Source organism: Daldinia caldariorum, assembly GCF_022478825.1.
Source record: "Daldinia caldariorum strain CBS 122874 unplaced genomic scaffold F4812scaffold_1, whole genome shotgun sequence".
Lineage (NCBI taxonomy): Eukaryota > Fungi > Ascomycota > Sordariomycetes > Xylariales > Hypoxylaceae > Daldinia > Daldinia caldariorum.
The window spans coordinates 14,179-30,686 of NW_025953037.1; the positions used below are offsets into that span (position 1 = coordinate 14,179).

Sequence of the window (16,508 nt, forward strand, 5' to 3'; positions counted from 1 at the left end):
AATAAAGGAAACTTATAATTATTTAAAATCATTATATATTTAAACACTTATTTATATTTTTTTAATTATTAATCTAAATCTTATATTTAACTTATATAAGGGAAAAAACTCCAAGCTTTTTTAACAAATATTTTTAACATTTTATTAACACTTAACCTATATTATTACTATTTACTTAAAATTAAAACCCCTGTTATTACACTCTAATAAACCTAAGTATAAATTCGTCACAAAATATTCTTATTTAAAGTAAATATTAGTTACAATTTTATTATTACAAAATTAACTAATATAAAAGAAATACTTATTAAAGCAAAGATTATAATGAAATAAATTATTATTATATAAAAGTATTTAATAAATAAACTCAAATTTTTATAAGCAAGAATAAAGAAATATAATGACTAATATAAAATTAAAAAACTAATTTTTAAAAGAGGAAATAAAATTTACCTATTATAATAAAATATTAAAATTAAAAAATTAAATGATAAATTAAATTATAAAAAACTTAAACCCTTTAAAATTAAAAAAATTATTTTAAAAATTAATTACAAACTATTATTATTAATAAAAATAAAATTACATTTAGTATTTTATATTTCCTTATTAAAAAAAATATTTGAAAATGCACTAATATAAATTATTTTAAATGTTAAAACTAATTAAAAATATAAAGTTAAAAAAGTATTAAACTTTAAAAGATTTGGAAATTAAATTAAATATTTAATTAAATAAAAAGATTATTTATTAAAAGAAAATATATAAGAATTAATTAAGTACTTTAAAAACGTTTAAAAGTTTATAAAAACATTTTACTAAAAAAATCTTAATTACTTACAAATAACAACAAATTTATCCTTAAATTAAAACCATTTTAAAAAGTAATGGCCCCATTGGGGTTACCCCCAGAAGAATTAAAAGGCACAAAAGGACTGACTTAACTAAAAGCGTTTTAATTTTTACCCTTTTTTTTTTCCTCCTCTTTATAATCCAATTCTATGTGACGAACCTGCACTCAGGTACGTTAGAGTGTAGTAACAGGGGTCTTGATTTTAGGTAAACAGTAGCGATACGAGTCAAGTGTCAATAAAACGTTGAAAGTGTTCGTCAGGAAGGCTTGGAGTCCTTCCCCTTATATGGGTTAGATATAAGACTTAGATTGATAGCTAAGGAAATGTGAATGAGTGTCTAGATACATGATGGTCTTAAATACTTCGTGGACCTCCCCTATCCTTCGTTCTCTGAGGTTATCGTGATCTTGGTGATCTTGGTGATCTTGTTGATCTCGTCAAGATCAACCAGATCAACCAGATCAACCAGATCACTACCCTCCATTAGGTTGTCCGAGGTATAACCGCGAGATCGTACGTTTCAAGAACCCCGCTTCCTCACAAGGTATGGTTCCCGTGCTGTTGGTTCGTAACATTCTACCTTACATTTAAAAATATAAAAAGCTTTACTTTTAATTATATCTTCTTTTACTTAAATCTCTTTTAAATAAGAAATATACCTTAATATTTCTTTACAATATTAAAGAATATATTTGAAAATATTAAAAATATTTTTTTAATATTATATTATAATATCCTTAATTCTTAAACGCTTATTTTAAAAAGATTCAATTTCTTATTTTAATTTATTTAAGGAATTTATTTTTCGAACGTTATAATTAAAGCATTAACTTTTTCATATATAGATATTATAAGCCAAAAAATCAGGTAGAAAAATATAAGGGAATTCCCTAAAATATTTGTAATTAAAATATAAGATTGAGGTAATATTAATAAATTTAATATAAGAAATATAAAGTTTTTTACTTTCCCATTAATTAATATAATTTTTATATTTCGTAATAAATTTAAACACGTAATTTAACATCTTAATAAATTAACTTAAAAAATAAAAAAAAAAATAAAAAATAAACATAAAGAACGTACTTATTAATAAATCTTTATAAGTAAAAAACTTAAGAAAAAGAAAATAATATTACAAATTAATAGCATAAAAACTATATCTTATATAGAAACAGGGATTTTAAAATATATAATCCTAAGAACAAATAAATCTTAATAATCTTAATAAAAGGAAATAATTTTAATAATTTTAATAATCTTAATGAAATTATTAAAATCATTAAAATTATAAAAGCTTTAAGCTTAAAATAAAGGAAACTTATAATTATTTAAAACTATTATATATTTAAATATTCATTTACATTTCCTTAATTATTAATTTAAGTTTTATATTTAATTTATATAAAGAAAAAGACTTTAAGCCTTTTTAACAAATACTTTTTAACGTTTTTATTAACATTTAACTTATATTATTACTATTTACTTAAAATTAAAACCCATATTATTACACTTTAACGGACTTAAATATAAGTTCGTCACATATAATAAATAATAAAAAATTTAAAAAAGTTAAATAATAAAATAAATTAATAATTTATTATAAATTATATATATATTTATAAATAAAAGAAAATATACTAATATTACATATATTATTATAATAATAATTTTTTTAACTTTATTAATTTATATTATTAAATTTTTAATAATATTAATTAATATTAATAAATACGTATATATAATAAAAACTAATAAATATATAAATTAAATAATAATAAAAATAAAACTAATATATTAATAATATTTAAAAAAGGAAAAATTTATTTAAAATTAATTAACAATATAATATCTTTTTATATAATAATAATAAATACATTATTCCTTTTTTTAATATTAATAATAAAGTACTTTATCCCCGATAAAATGCTTACGCGTCGTTATTACATAATTATTAAAAACAGTATAAAAACTTATTAAAATAAATGCACGAAAAATAAAAAATATTTTTAAAATTTAAAAAATTAATAATGTTAATTTAATTATTACGAATTTTATATTAATACATATACTTTTGCTAAAATTTAATTATTTGATTTAACATTTTAACAAATTAATAAATAAAATAAAATAAAAGGAAGAAAAAAATATTAATTAAAAAAATTTTAAAAATAAAAAAGTTAAAAAAAAAATTAATATTATAAATTAATATTAAATATAAAAAAAATAACTTGAAATACTTAAAAGTAAAGTTTAAAAATATAAAATTTTAATAAAATTTTAAAAAGTATTATTAATATTATTAAATTTATTAAATTAATTAAATTTATAAAATATTATATAAAATACATATAAGTTAAAAAAACCTATAAATATATTTAAATTATTATATATTTAATCATTTATTTACATTTTTTTAACTATTAATTTAAATCTTATATTTAATTTATATAAAGGGAAAAACTTTAAACCTTTTTAATAAACACTTTAACGTTTTATTAACACTTAACCCGTATCGTTATTATTTACTTAAAATCAAAACCCCAGTTACTACACTTTACCGGACCTGAGTGTAGGTTCGTCACATATAACTAACTAGGAAAACTTACAGTTCAATTCGTACCATGCACAACGGCTCGTTAAAAAATATTCAATAAGCCCGATCCTTAGCCACAACATCATCTGGGAAATATTATACTCCGCGGAGATATTTCTCTTTGTCGCCCTATAACTTTGAGACTTCGTCGCTATCTTTCTTGTCGTTTTAACTCCTTTTAGCTTTGACGACATATTTCCACCCTTCTCTCCACAAAGCTCGTAGCTTTGCTTTTCCACCGGGATATGAAGTACAATGTCCGGTGGATGGCTGAAAGTCAGATATGCCGGAGTTTTTTTTTTTTTTTTTTCGCTGCGGTGAAACACGACTATGACGGTGCTTTATCTTCAGCTGTCCTCTAATCGTATTGATAGGAATTTCTCTTCTGTTGGAAGGCTTGGCCGTGCCGACGACCTCTCATCGATCAACTTCGCGGCAGGGTTAATATATCTTGCATTGTACAACTGATCACGCAGACATCATGATTTTCGAGGGCCGTGTGAGACTAGAAACAGTCAAGCCGACAACTTGAAATGATTCGAATTGTATATTTAGCCCGAGTGAGTTGAGCTGCCCATCATGTCAGGACTGCTCTACCATTGTATCCCGTTTCTTCCTCGCGAACTTCCTGGTCAAGACCTAGCATTGTTATATCTCTTTGTATTAGAGCGTTGAGCTTCTCCATTGGTCAAGAGGCTCTTGATATCTGGAAGTTGCCATGTCGTACATCGAACGGAAGTGTGACGCTCTAGGGAACCAGATAGATGACCGTTCCCTCCAGTCTTTAATTTCCTCCTTCTTGGAAAACGTTGGATATACGAAAGCCCCGGACATTAGCAATGAGCTATATTGGGCAGCCTTACATAGGCGTGCTACAAGTACCGGAATTCCCCATCCAAAAGGGTCCCATGCTTATAAGTGCCTAATAGTAGGGGGCAACTACGGCATTGTATGTCAGTTTGTGTTTTTCTATTTCGAAAGCTGTGCTGATGGCTGATTATAGGCGTGTCTCTCCCGTCATCCACTCGACATCCAGGTGTATGTTGGTATATACACGTGGATTGCTATTGTTGTTGACGACGTGGCATCCCGATCGTCGGATGATTTCGTGGCTTTCCACGAGCGCTTCTCCAGCGGAACTCCTCAGCCGACGATTCTTCTTGAATGCTGGGCGGCATTGATTCGGTCGTGCTACGACTATTGGGATCCTCTCGTCGTTAATTTCATCGTTGCCTCATCCCTTGATTTTCACAATGCCTGCGTCTTGGAAGCCAGTTCCGAGATGCGACACTTGGTACGAACCGAGGGAGGACAGAGCTTTCCTTGGTACGTCCGTAGAAAGACTGGTCTTTCCGACGCGTACGCCTACTTTACGTTTCCTAAGGCCATGTATCCCGATGTGTCGTGTTTTCTAGAAGCTATCCCTGACCTGTCAGCATACTTCTGTCTCGCTAACGATGTGCTGTCGTGAGTACAACTGATTTGGTTGAGGTCGACCGTGCTGATAAAGATGTACCAGGTTCTATAAGGAAGAGAAAGCTGGGGACAGGTATAACTATATCCATTACAGGGCTTCTTATGACGGTAAGGATACCCGGACGGTGTTGCGAGAGATCATTCAACAGATGCAAGACGCTGTACGACGCATGCGAGTTGTGGTTGATGGGCGGCAGCCGTACGAGCAGGGCTTAAACGATCACATCTTGGGATATATAGGGTATCACATTTTGAGTGATCGCTATAAGCTGGCGGAAATTGGCTTGGTTGCGGATGACGCTTGTGCGACTGCTAATGGGGCCTATTAGGCCTGGTCGGCTGATGTTCAACAGCAAGAGCCAATTACGAGTCTAAAGGACACGTCTATGTAATTGTTGACGTCAAGAGGTATTACCACGGCTATCAACTAGCGTTGAAGAGTAATACTCGAGGATCTCTATATTTCATTCTGTCCAGGTAGATAGCTTTACTTGTCTCGCTTCCTGTTACGCTTCTATCGTGATGCTTAACGAGGCTGCTAATAACTTAGGTACGGCATCGTTGCTCGATGTCAAAGTTGAAGTTGCCTAAGTACTTGTCTATCAAGGTCATCTCCCTAGTAACCCATCTCAGATTGCCAGTTCTAGAGAAGGAGAAAGTTGTCAAACCGAGCACACTTCTTTTCTTATTTTTACGGTGAAAATTCGTGATACTCGTGATACCCAACTATTTCTCGTGTTGTTGACACCATTGACGCTCAACTCCGCCGGGTTCTCTTTCGTTCCCAACGGGTCTCCGGGGCCTAGCTCCGGTATTGGTCCGTCTGTGCCTAATTCGGCATCGACACATCTAGGCGGCCTCTCCAACGTGGTCTTGTGCGAGGGCAACCCGTCGCTACGTTTCGCAAAGATGCAACTTGTCCAAAGGCGAGCGTCGAAAGGAAGAAACCTCTCTACTTTGCCGGCCCGATACCGACGATACCGCCGAAATATCCTCGCTGCTAAGTAACACAGTATAATGCTTATTAAAATCCCCGACAAGGCCATAGCTGCCGTATTAGTGCTTGATGTAGCGCTCCCAGGATCATTTTTGTCGGCTTCTTCCTGACCCCCGGCGGCTCCGTTATTCCCCGCCGTGCTCGTCCTGCTTGGCTGAACTGTGCTAGGCTCAATTGACGATGTTATAGCTGGCGTGGTGGTAAGCGGGTCGGTCGAAAAACTCGGCGGTTCTTTCGTATCGGTTATAATCGGGTACGGTTCAATTGAAACCGGCGGTCCCCCTAGTTCAATCCCCGTTGTAGTTGTCGTTGTTGCTGTTGCTGTTGCTGTTGCTGTTGGAATGGGTGTTATTACTCCACGTCGTCCCGTTGTGGAACGAGATGTGGTGGCTTCTGGTAGGGATACGGTGGAAGTAGAAGATGTCGGCGTGGGGATGACAGTCGAACACGCTAGAGGATCCGTAGCGAGGAGGCTGAGGTCCGCATCCCGCCAGCGGATCTGGATTGCCGGTCCCACGGTAACGGGGCTTCCGTTCGCTACGGCCCTATGCGTGAAGCCCCAAACGCCCCCGCGAAAATCGGTGGTGTCCGAAGTACAAGTAAACCCTCTGCAGATTTAACACCGACATTAATTTGTTTGTTTATGCTGGTTATAGCCCTTCCGACATACCTTGGAACGCAATACATAGCTGTTTCTCCAGCCGTGATGGCTGGGAACCCTTCTCCCGGCCGATCATCGTTGGCGGTGCAACCTATCATAAACCCTTCCGGGCAGATAGCCGGTGAGTAGTATGCAAACCCTTTCAGTGAAATATTCTGCTCCCAAGAAGGAGGGTTGCAGGAGATAGGTCCTCCAGTAGGAAATGACGGATATTGGGATGGGACTTTCGTGGTGGTTTGCAACCATGTGATGGAGCAGGGTGGAGTGAATACGGTGGTGAGCTGTTCAAGGCGATAACCAAAGTCACGCCGTGGTAATTTAGCTGCTACTGTCTGGGCCATTAGAGGGAGATGTGGGAAAAGACGCAAAAGAAAATACACCTTGCGCGCCGAAGTTTAGTTTCTCTCGTCCGCCAGCGGTACCTCAAAGGCGAGTAAGTCGAAAGAAAAAACAACAGGTGAAGCTTCGTATGTGATCTCGGACTTTCCAGATTTGCTAAATGACCCTTCGACTTCTTTAACCGCCCGTCTGCAACTCACCTTAATATTATGCAGCTGAATATACCGTTTCGGTCACAATCTCCTTCGGCCTCGACTCTGGCCTCGACTCCGGCCGCCAACACTTTGACACACGAGACCCTCGGGTCAGCCATCCATGCTCCCCCAATTGGATCGCTGGTAAGATGCTTATCAAGATCCCCAGGTTGCCATACAATTACTGCTTCAAAACACCATCAAAACGTGATGTCACCCCGCCTCGAGCGTCTGGAACGACCCCTGCATATAGTTTCAGTTTATCTCGTCAACCAACAACCGCCCCTGAGACCTAGCTTGCCAATCCCCGTAGAGCTTATCTGCACTTACAGCGTTATATCTTCTAGCCTTAATTCAAGATTGACGTGTATGAATACTGCCTTACCGTTTCCCCCCTGTAGCGGCTGAACACTACACTCGTTTGGTTTCTGCTCCAACTTTTGACACGAGGGTAAGCCAAGTCTTCAAGACAAATGTTGAAGCTTCTTTCTCCATTCCGCCCATTTTTCTTCCAGAATGGTCCCTCGGATCGAAACGTTCTTAAAATCGTTTAGTCAAACCCCTTACCATAAAGAGTGCCAACCTAAGCTCCTGCCGAATTTGGAGATGCTACCTCGCTAGCTACCTTCTGCGATAAACCAATTGTACTCGGGCTTTTCCCTAGCATTAAAAGAAACACAGCTCATTGATCAAATTATTGGCATAGTTCACACATCATGCTTCTACATATACCCCTTGGGAGCGAGTGGATAGGTATAAGCAGCATAACCCGACCTGGAATGATTGAAAAATACCCTCATGTAGCTGTAACCTTTCCTTAATTCCTTGCGTACACAATAAGCCATTCTCAACTCGGGTCTGACATACCCATCAGTGAACAGCTAAATGAATTCGTACGAGATCCCTAACTGTGCAAGAAAGAGCTATTGCAATATCCTTATGTACTTATTGTGAACTGTACTTTCCAAGTGCTTAGCCTTACTTGTTCTTCATAGATGGTATGATGATAGTACCTATTGGAAATACTAACATGCTTTCATTGCCTACGTCAAGAGTTTCGGGGGACATTTAGTAAATAGGGGATATCTTATTTTACAACCGACATTATATATAACCCTAATGTTGGTTGATAGCGTTTGGGAAGCACAGCATCAAGTGCAGTAAGGCGTGTTGTTGTGAAGGAATACTCTAACTTTGGAAAGTCCACTAGATCCTATTCAGTCTCTTTGTTTTGCCAAGTTGCTTTCGCCAGGATATCTATAACTCCACTACGGTGCAACGGCAACTGATGTGCGATCCGGATATAACCACGACCCCATTCTCCTCGCTGGTATGGGTGCAAGTGAGAAACTGGCGTTAGACTATGGACAGGGAAACTAAATTGACCTTGATGTAAGTTGATATTCATACTTTCACCTTATAGCGTTGCTGATTTGTCAAGAGATTGATAAGACGTCGGTCTAAGATATATGGGCCAGAGGGAATACAAACGGAGTGAAACACCAAAATCGAACCCGACTTATTGAATAACGACGTGCGCATCACTATTACCTTCGCTGATAGAGGTAATAATTTAAAGACGATCAGTTCGATAGAGATTGCTTTTGGGTGTGCAGGTTTTTTTGAAGTGTCAGATTGTGTATGTGTATTCGGGTTGAGCCTCTTTCAACTACGGCCCATCTGGATTTTACTCAGGCTTGCTAGGTATATGGAAAATCTCAGTTTCACTTCTAATCTGCCAGGTGCTGCCCTGGAATCCTAACCACTTCTCATTCTGGGCCATACTCATCGAGTGCGGTTGTACAAGCAAGACAAGCTGAAGTGTCTGAGTTGGTCGAATATTCCGATGGGGGATTATGCACTTCTGTTAAATGATATAGGTTTTCGCCCGTGACATGAGTCCTGAAGAGTCGGCTTTGAAGTTGGTATTCCAGGTCTAAGCCCTGTGACATGCTTTGCTGTATTATGCCCCTAACTACCGCGGTAAATTATAGTAAAACGTCAAATTCTATAGTAGAAGGAAATACCAAGGATGGACTTCTTTGCACTGGTAAAGATGATTATCTCTGTCACATCGCAGAGCATGAGGTAGGAAAACGACTTCGTTGCTCCGCAAGGAACTCTAATTACAATAACTTTGAAGCCAAATTATATGTACATCAACTCCTTAGGAACAAAAGAGTCTCAAGTGAGACTCCAGAAAGTCTCGTTGTAGGAGCTTATATAACTGATAGTAACTATAGAAAGTGTGTATCTCTGTGAAGTATTCACCATCAACTGCGCATTGTTAATTATCCCGACCCTCTTAGAAATCGAGATGAAAAAAACCTCAAAGTTGTATAGTATGAAAAGCTATTTCGCACACGAACATGTAGGACTTCGTAAAGGATAAACTTCTTCGATCGGGACAAGCCATTCCCAACCACACCCTTAGAACGAGATAGTAAAGAGCAATTTTCATTACCTCCCTATTATTACTAATATATTTTCATGCGTAGTATATAACCCTTCAATATAGTGAGAAATCTATGCCATCGTATTGTACTTGGGTAGTCTAGCTACAAGCATATCATACTAAATATTTACCTAGGTAGGAGATAGGTACCTAGGTAAATCAGAATCTTGGCTAAGGATAATATAAAGCCATTACCTATCCGACGTCCAGAAAAGCCGGAGTTCTCCTTAGATAGAATAGGATAGAATAGGATAGTTGAAATAACGTTATTAAAAAAAAGGGGGGACAAATTTTATACAGATACTGCGCTGGCTCATACAAACGGGCGAAAGTACATATCACCGACCTCTCAGGGATGATGAGGAATCCTAGAACAGAACCGCTACAAGTGGGATATAAGATAAGAAAACACAAGGCTTTGAAGATCGATAGGGTAGAATCACTATCGTTTAATATGTTGTACTCTATAACTACGCGTGACTACAGGACTTTGAGATGTCATACCCAGCTTCGTAGTTCATAGCTTTGGCCCCGCCCCCATTGTCACGGATATGAAGATATGCGGGTACAGCAAGGGTATACACTGGCTAGCATGAGGCTCTACTGTCTATATAAAGGGTAGCTAGCTCCCTCGACGAAGGTTAGAAAGCTAGGCTTTGCTAGATCTCTACAAGAAATTGCATACTATACGCTGACGCTCACTCTGTATGACATCCGTAACTGAATATACCTGACAACCTAGATTAATTTGGGCTTACCAAGTGACGTGTAGCCCTTCGCGGCTTTGTTTCTAGTGATGAATCTTAGTATTCGCTGTATTCCTTGCGAGAACAAGGATTCAGTGGTGCAACTCTCCGCTCCGAGTCTTTGCCGCGCTTGTATTGAGCCTAGACTGGTCATTACGCGGTCTACAAGGCATGAGAACGACGAATGCAATGTTGCATTATGAGGCTATTTCTGTAATCTACTCTGGGTTTCTCTCAGTATCTGTCCCTTAGGCCCTAGGAAAATAGTACGCCAACCCCCTGTTGTGGTAATATTTTTATACGTCTACATAATGACTATAATATGACCAGCAAACATCATATCCGGCTACTCGTTTACTTGACCCAAAATAGTCTCAGACGTTCTTCGTTTGAATTATGCTCGCGGCATGACGAGACTTGAATGATGCTGTACTAAGATTGTTCGAGCGCTAGAATTTGCTCTCGGATGGATATAGCCCTCTATTGAGACTCACTGCTAGAATTTGTTGAAGCATCCGGGCTATCTCGGCTCGAGGCGGTTGAAGGTCGTCTGCGAAGCGCGCCACCCTATTCGGCGTTTCGCTCTGCCCCGCCGCTTGCGCCTCCGCGCCAGAGTCCGTAGAACCCCTCGCAGTTCTTCCACATCTTGATTGTTCCGTCTTCCGAGCCCGTGGCGTAGAGCTTTCCGTCGGGAGAGAAGGCCACCGACCACACGGGGCCGTGATGGCCCTTGTGGATATCTGGCCGCGGAAGTTAGCATTCTGGGGATAATTAAGCCCGAAATCAACACTAACCTATCTCTGTATCGTCATCCCATCTGTATACTCTCGCCCACGTTGCTGGGATGTCTTCGCCGACGACGATCTTCCTCCCCTTGGGGTCCAAGGCTACGCTAGCTACCTTGTAATTCATCTTGGTGCGCTTTAACTCGTCCATGGCGCGAACGCCGCCCCAGAAGTAAATAGACTTTCCAGCAGCCACCGCGAGAACTGGTAACCCTTCTCCGATGTCCGTCTTGGACGTAAATTCGGGAGCCAGGGCGCAAAATTCGCAAGAGCCGATCTCCCCATCCAAGACTTCTTGCTTTACGACACTTCTCGTGGGTAAGTCGAACCAACGTAGCGTATTGTCGGAAGCGGTGATCAAGATATTCGGATCCCTAGTCCAAACTATGAACTTGATGGAGGCGGTATGGACGCCTGTTCCTATCTCGAAAGCGGAGGAGGCTTGGATAGTGGGTGGCACGATGGTAGCTTCTGCGTTGCCGCCATTTGAAGCAGCTTCGGGGGTCGACTTGGGCTTCATCTCTGTCAGGTCAAAGATGCGAAGCTTCTTCTCCATCCCGCCGGTAGCCACGAGGTCGGAATTGTCGGGTGGATAAGCGACGGCCCGGACGATGTGGTCATGTTGGAGAGTGAACAAAAGTTCCCCGGTATGCGTATCCCAGATCTTTCTGAAACGTCCAGGTTAGTACCTGGGTATTTGAACAGGCAGGCGTCGCGTCAAAATAGAATATGATAGAACTTACGCGGTGAAGTCTGCAGAAGCCGTAGCGGCGGTAGCAGCGTCGGGGCTGAGCCTAGCTTGCCAAACTGCACCTTTGTGGCCTATAAATGTACCGATCCAGTCGCCAGTCTGGCCATCCCGAAGCATGGGGTTGCCGTCTGTAACGCATTAGAGATATACGACAAAGACTTATGGACAGATAGCGACCCTCAGCGGCTACGCACCTTTGCAAGCCGATATTAAATAATAGACGTCATCTTTCTCTAAAGGCGAGAAGCTGATATGGGGGACAGGTCGGGAATGACCGTGACAGGTCAGAGGGACATATTGCCGGGGCGCCTCAGGGGTAGCCATCGCTAGAGAAAGGCGGTGGGGTATAGATTGCGTTGGATCGAATTCTTTTAACAGCTTTAGGGGTCAAGCTCGAGGTTCAAACGCTGAATTCGGTGGGAATTCGGTGATGATATAGAGTACGTTATTCTGAGGCGGATGTCTCAAGGTGCGACTAACGTACGCTTCGGAGGAGTATCGGAACAGCGTTTCTTAATGACCGATACAGCGAAAAGAAAGTGTGTGTGGAATATTCGTCAGGAATGGTCTCTAATAACTCTGAGATAGTTGGTGGACGACGAGGCGAAAGGGGCGTGGCGAGTTTTACAGCGAAAGCGGATGGAGGGAAAGATACTCGTGACTATTCGTGACGGGTCGTAAATTTGATATCGCAAAAGGATGACGGAAGTAGAATCGAATTTATTAATAGAAGGACGAGAACTTGGATCGGCGCAAGTTGGGTTTTGTTTGGATTGTTTTTGAGCCCTCCAACTGTCACCAAAGTAAACAGGAGAGGAAAATGAGAGATGAAAGTCCAAAGAACAAGATGATCGAAGCGTAAGATCCCAATCGAGAATGAGCGACGGGGGGGGGAGAAAAAACGCGTTGAGCGTGGATGTGATGTCTGAAAGGAATAGGAAAGGAAAGGAAAAAAAAAAAAAAAGTTTAGTTGTCAAAAGCCGTTTTGGAGACTTGGGATAGATAGAATTCAATTGACGAGCCTCATTTGATGCGTCGAGTCCCTTGGAGGGTTTGATTTAATGCTGGGTTAGGTACCTTAGGTAGGTACTCAGGTACAATAACGTCTACTTCGGATTACCTAAGGTGGGGATGGTGGGGCAGTATTAAGTACAGTATCTACCTCCCTGTAATACCTGTAATAATAACCCCACCTTACCTCCTCCAAGCCCAATACACTCACTACCAGGTACCTACCTACCTACCTAGGTAGGGCTAGCTCAGGTAGCTTCAATCTTCAGCTTGTAACAGTGACAAACTTACGACCTGGCGACAAGTGTACAATGTAACTCAGGTAGGCGAAGCTATAGCTACCGTAGGTAGGAGGTAGGAGCTTTCCCAGTGCTGGAAGTCCTTAGAAATCACCAACTTTATGTATGCATTAGGTAATCTCTCCGACTTCACACTCACACACATCTTGTCATCCATACCCGACTTCTTAATTCGGGTTCACCTTTACTTTACCTTAAATACTTTCCCCGCTGTCGACTTCTCAAATTACCCTCCCTTTGCAACTCCACCAATTTCAACAGGCGCACCTAGATACCTAAACTAAACCTCCAGTATTAAAACGGTGAGGACCCAAGTCACGTCATGGCGGACTTCAAGCTGTCTGCGCAGCTTGCCGGTCACGATGCTGATGTATGCGCCCATGTTTCGTTCCCTTCGATGCGACCTCGTCCTTCTAACCAATAAATGTCGTTCTCTAGGTTCGACATGTCTGCTTCCCCGCTCCTGATCTTATTCTCTCCGCTGCTAGGGACTGTACCGTTCGCGCTTGGAAACGCACCGGTACTTCACCTCCCGCTTTCGAACCCGCTATAACCACCCAAGGAACCGAGTTCTACAACAGCCTAACCTACTTGCCCCCGTCGCCAGACCACCCCGACGGTCTGGTCATATCTGCCGGCACCGATACCATCATCGATGTCAGAAGCGCCAATTCGACGCCCTCTGATAACGCTGAACGCCTGCTGGTCGGCCACGCTCGAAACGTTTGTGCTCTTGCCGTGGTTCCTGGTGGTCGTTATATTGTGTCGGGCAGCTGGGATAAAACTGCTAGAGTATGGAGCGTGGATAAGTGGGAGACGGAAGCGATTCTGGCCGGGCACGAGGAGGCGGTGTGGGACGTCCTTCCGTTTGACGAGACCATCGTTGTGACTGCTTCTGCCGACAAGAACATCCGCATCTACGACCTTCGAAATGTTGTGGCCGGCCAGGTCGAGCCTCGGTCCACTATTTACACCTCTGACGTCATTCGTGCTCTATGCAAGGTTCCCAGCGGTCATCCGAGCGGTGCTGATTTTGCGAGTGCCAGCAACGACGGGGTTATCCGTTTATGGAAGCTTAATGGTCAGCCGGTTGGAGAGCTTCACGGCCACGAGAGTTTTATCTATTCCCTCGACGCGCTTCCCTCCGGCGAGCTCGTTAGCTCGGGAGAAGATCGAACAGCTCGCATATGGAGAGGCACCGAGTGCGTCCAGACCATTACTCATCCCGCCATATCTGTTTGGACCGTCTCTGTATGTCCCGCTACCGGGGACATAGTGACGGGTGCCAGTGACGGTGTCATCCGCGTATTCTCCCGTAGCCCGGAGCGCCTGGCTGGTCCGGATACTCTAGCGCTCTTTGACGAATCTGTTAGGAGTTCGTCTATACCGCAGCAGCAGGTTGGCGGAATAAATAAGGAGAAGCTTCCGGGCCCCGACTTCTTGAAGAATAAATCGGGTACTAAGGAGGGACAAGTACAGATGATAAGGGAGGAGAACGGCTCTGTTACGGCTCATCAATGGTCGATGGGCCAGCAGCAATGGATTAACGTAGGTACTGTCGTTGACGCTGTCGGTAGCAGTGGGCGCAAGGTCGAATATAATGGCCAGTCTTATGACTACGTATTCGACGTCGCCATCGAGGAGGGCCAACCGTCTCTAAAGCTTCCGTACAACCTATCCGAGAATCCCTACACCAGGGCCCAGAAGTTTATCGACGACAATGAGCTTTCGCAGAACTTCTTAGATCAGGTCGCACAGTTCATCGTTACGAATACTCAAGGAGCTACCATAGGGCAAGGCGCTGCGGATTCGGGAGGGCCCGATCCGTACGGAACCGAGTCGCGGTATCGGCCAGGTGATGACTCTGGCTCTTCCAGAGTCCGACACCTACCGCAGCGTGAGTATCTTGATATCACGGCTGCGAAATACGAACGTAAGAGCCCTGATAAATCCTTGAGTACCTAGGTAGCTTCCACGAAGCTAGACACTAACTAGTTAATTATTTAGCTATATTCAAAAAGATCCTCAGCACCAACTCCTCTCTCGAAGCCGCGGGGCGTAAAGACCATTCCTTGAACCCGCCAGCGCAGGAGGTGCTTGCTGGATTAAGACAGAGGTTGGAAGCGAACCAACTGGTGGTGGATGATGCCTCTATTAGGCTGGTCGTCATGATGTGCACGCAATGGGACTACTCGGACAGGTTGGCTCCTCTGGATCTTTTAAGATGCACCGCAACGTCGCCCGCTGTAGCCAAGTTCAGATCGGCAGACCTGGGCAGTCCGATACAGATATCCATTTCCGCCGCGCTGGAGGGTATCCCACCTGGCGCTCAACCCAACGAAAACTGTGTTATGATGGCAGCCAGGACCATTGCTAATCTCTTCAGATCCACTGAAGGTCGGAGACTTCTCGTACAGCCCTCGGAAAGTCTTCAAATTGTGTCGTTTATCGACAGAGTATTAGGTATCGGCGGACAACCAGCGATTGGCCCATACAACCGTAACCTCCTGGTCGCTCTAACGACGGTCATTGTGAATCTCTCCGTCTTAGCTTCGAAAGAGCCAGGGAGCATCTCGGCAAACGTTCAGGTCCGTTTGCTAACAGCGCTTGCTCGGATTCTGCAAAATCAGACCGAAGGAGAAGTTGTATTCCGAGCGTTGGTGGCTGCTGGTACTCTTATTACCGTCATTGGTAAAACCGCCCCCGAGGCGAAGAGCCTGTCATCGCCCATATCATCGAGTAAAGATCGCACATCCGAACCGCGTGTGAAAGAGTTGGCAGATGAATGTTTATCCTTACTAAGATGATCATAATCAGGGTTTATGACATAGGAGCATAGCAGAATTTCCGTTTTCCGAATAGCCGTCCTTGTCAAGTCTTTTATTATTCCTGCTATTCGTTAATATTGATGCCAATCCTCTTTATGTATCATCGAGAGCCAGCATTGAGAGTCTTATAGTAACAGTGCCTAGACGGTTGGGTGCGGCTTTATTGCATTCGGTGTGTTCAGCATTTGCCAAATAGGAGGCTAATTCACGTAAATAATTAAGGAGGATCAGCGGCGATAATAGAGATATAGTTTGAAGACTGAGCAGTGAGGCCAGGACTGTGATATCTTATCAAGGCACCGGAGATCTGACCACATAAACTGCATGAAGTGTGGTACCTCTTATAAGTGCATTAGACTCTTCTTGATCCTGGACGGCATGAAATCCAGCGTAACTCTCTAATAAGCGTCATCATCGTTAAGAGGTTGATAACCATAACTCTAGGACGTACTCCTGCTTTCAACTGGTTAACTACTCGGACGTGTCTCGTCTGCAACGTACATAAACCAAAATTTG

The 16,508-nt window shown here is 41.5% G+C and overlaps 4 protein-coding genes across 4 annotated transcripts; 2 read left to right on the plus strand and 2 right to left on the minus strand.

Moving 5' to 3' along the window:
• The first annotated feature begins 3,935 nt into the window (after positions 1-3,935).
• Positions 3,936-5,422, plus strand: F4812DRAFT_279 (terpenoid synthase). Its single transcript, XM_047930990.1, has 3 exons — positions 3,936-4,399; positions 4,454-4,917; positions 4,970-5,422. Exons 1-3 carry the CDS (start codon positions 4,169-4,171, stop codon positions 5,253-5,255), a joined length of 981 nt encoding a protein of 326 aa, XP_047794443.1. The 5' UTR covers positions 3,936-4,168; the 3' UTR covers positions 5,256-5,422.
• A 120-nt stretch (positions 5,423-5,542) lies between these two features.
• On the minus strand, positions 5,543-6,925 carry F4812DRAFT_453944 (uncharacterized protein; the record flags this gene model as incomplete). Its single annotated transcript, XM_047936555.1, has 3 exons — positions 5,543-5,569; positions 5,622-6,531; positions 6,594-6,925. 3 exons carry the CDS (start codon positions 6,923-6,925, stop codon positions 5,543-5,545), a joined length of 1,269 nt encoding a protein of 422 aa, XP_047794444.1.
• A 3,565-nt stretch (positions 6,926-10,490) lies between these two features.
• F4812DRAFT_407587 (WD40 repeat-like protein) lies at positions 10,491-12,921 on the minus strand. Its single transcript, XM_047932306.1, has 4 exons — positions 12,049-12,921; positions 11,847-11,982; positions 11,113-11,771; positions 10,491-11,058 (listed from the first exon to the last, which is right to left on the minus strand). Exons 1-4 carry the CDS (start codon positions 12,176-12,178, stop codon positions 10,886-10,888), a joined length of 1,098 nt encoding a protein of 365 aa, XP_047794445.1. The 5' UTR covers positions 12,179-12,921; the 3' UTR covers positions 10,491-10,885.
• Positions 12,922-13,054: 133 nt separating this feature from the next.
• F4812DRAFT_407590 (PFU-domain-containing protein) lies at positions 13,055-16,393 on the plus strand. Its single transcript, XM_047932307.1, has 3 exons — positions 13,055-13,534; positions 13,603-15,097; positions 15,172-16,393. Exons 1-3 carry the CDS (start codon positions 13,487-13,489, stop codon positions 15,969-15,971), a joined length of 2,343 nt encoding a protein of 780 aa, XP_047794446.1. The 5' UTR covers positions 13,055-13,486; the 3' UTR covers positions 15,972-16,393.
• Positions 16,394-16,508: the final 115 nt, after the last annotated feature.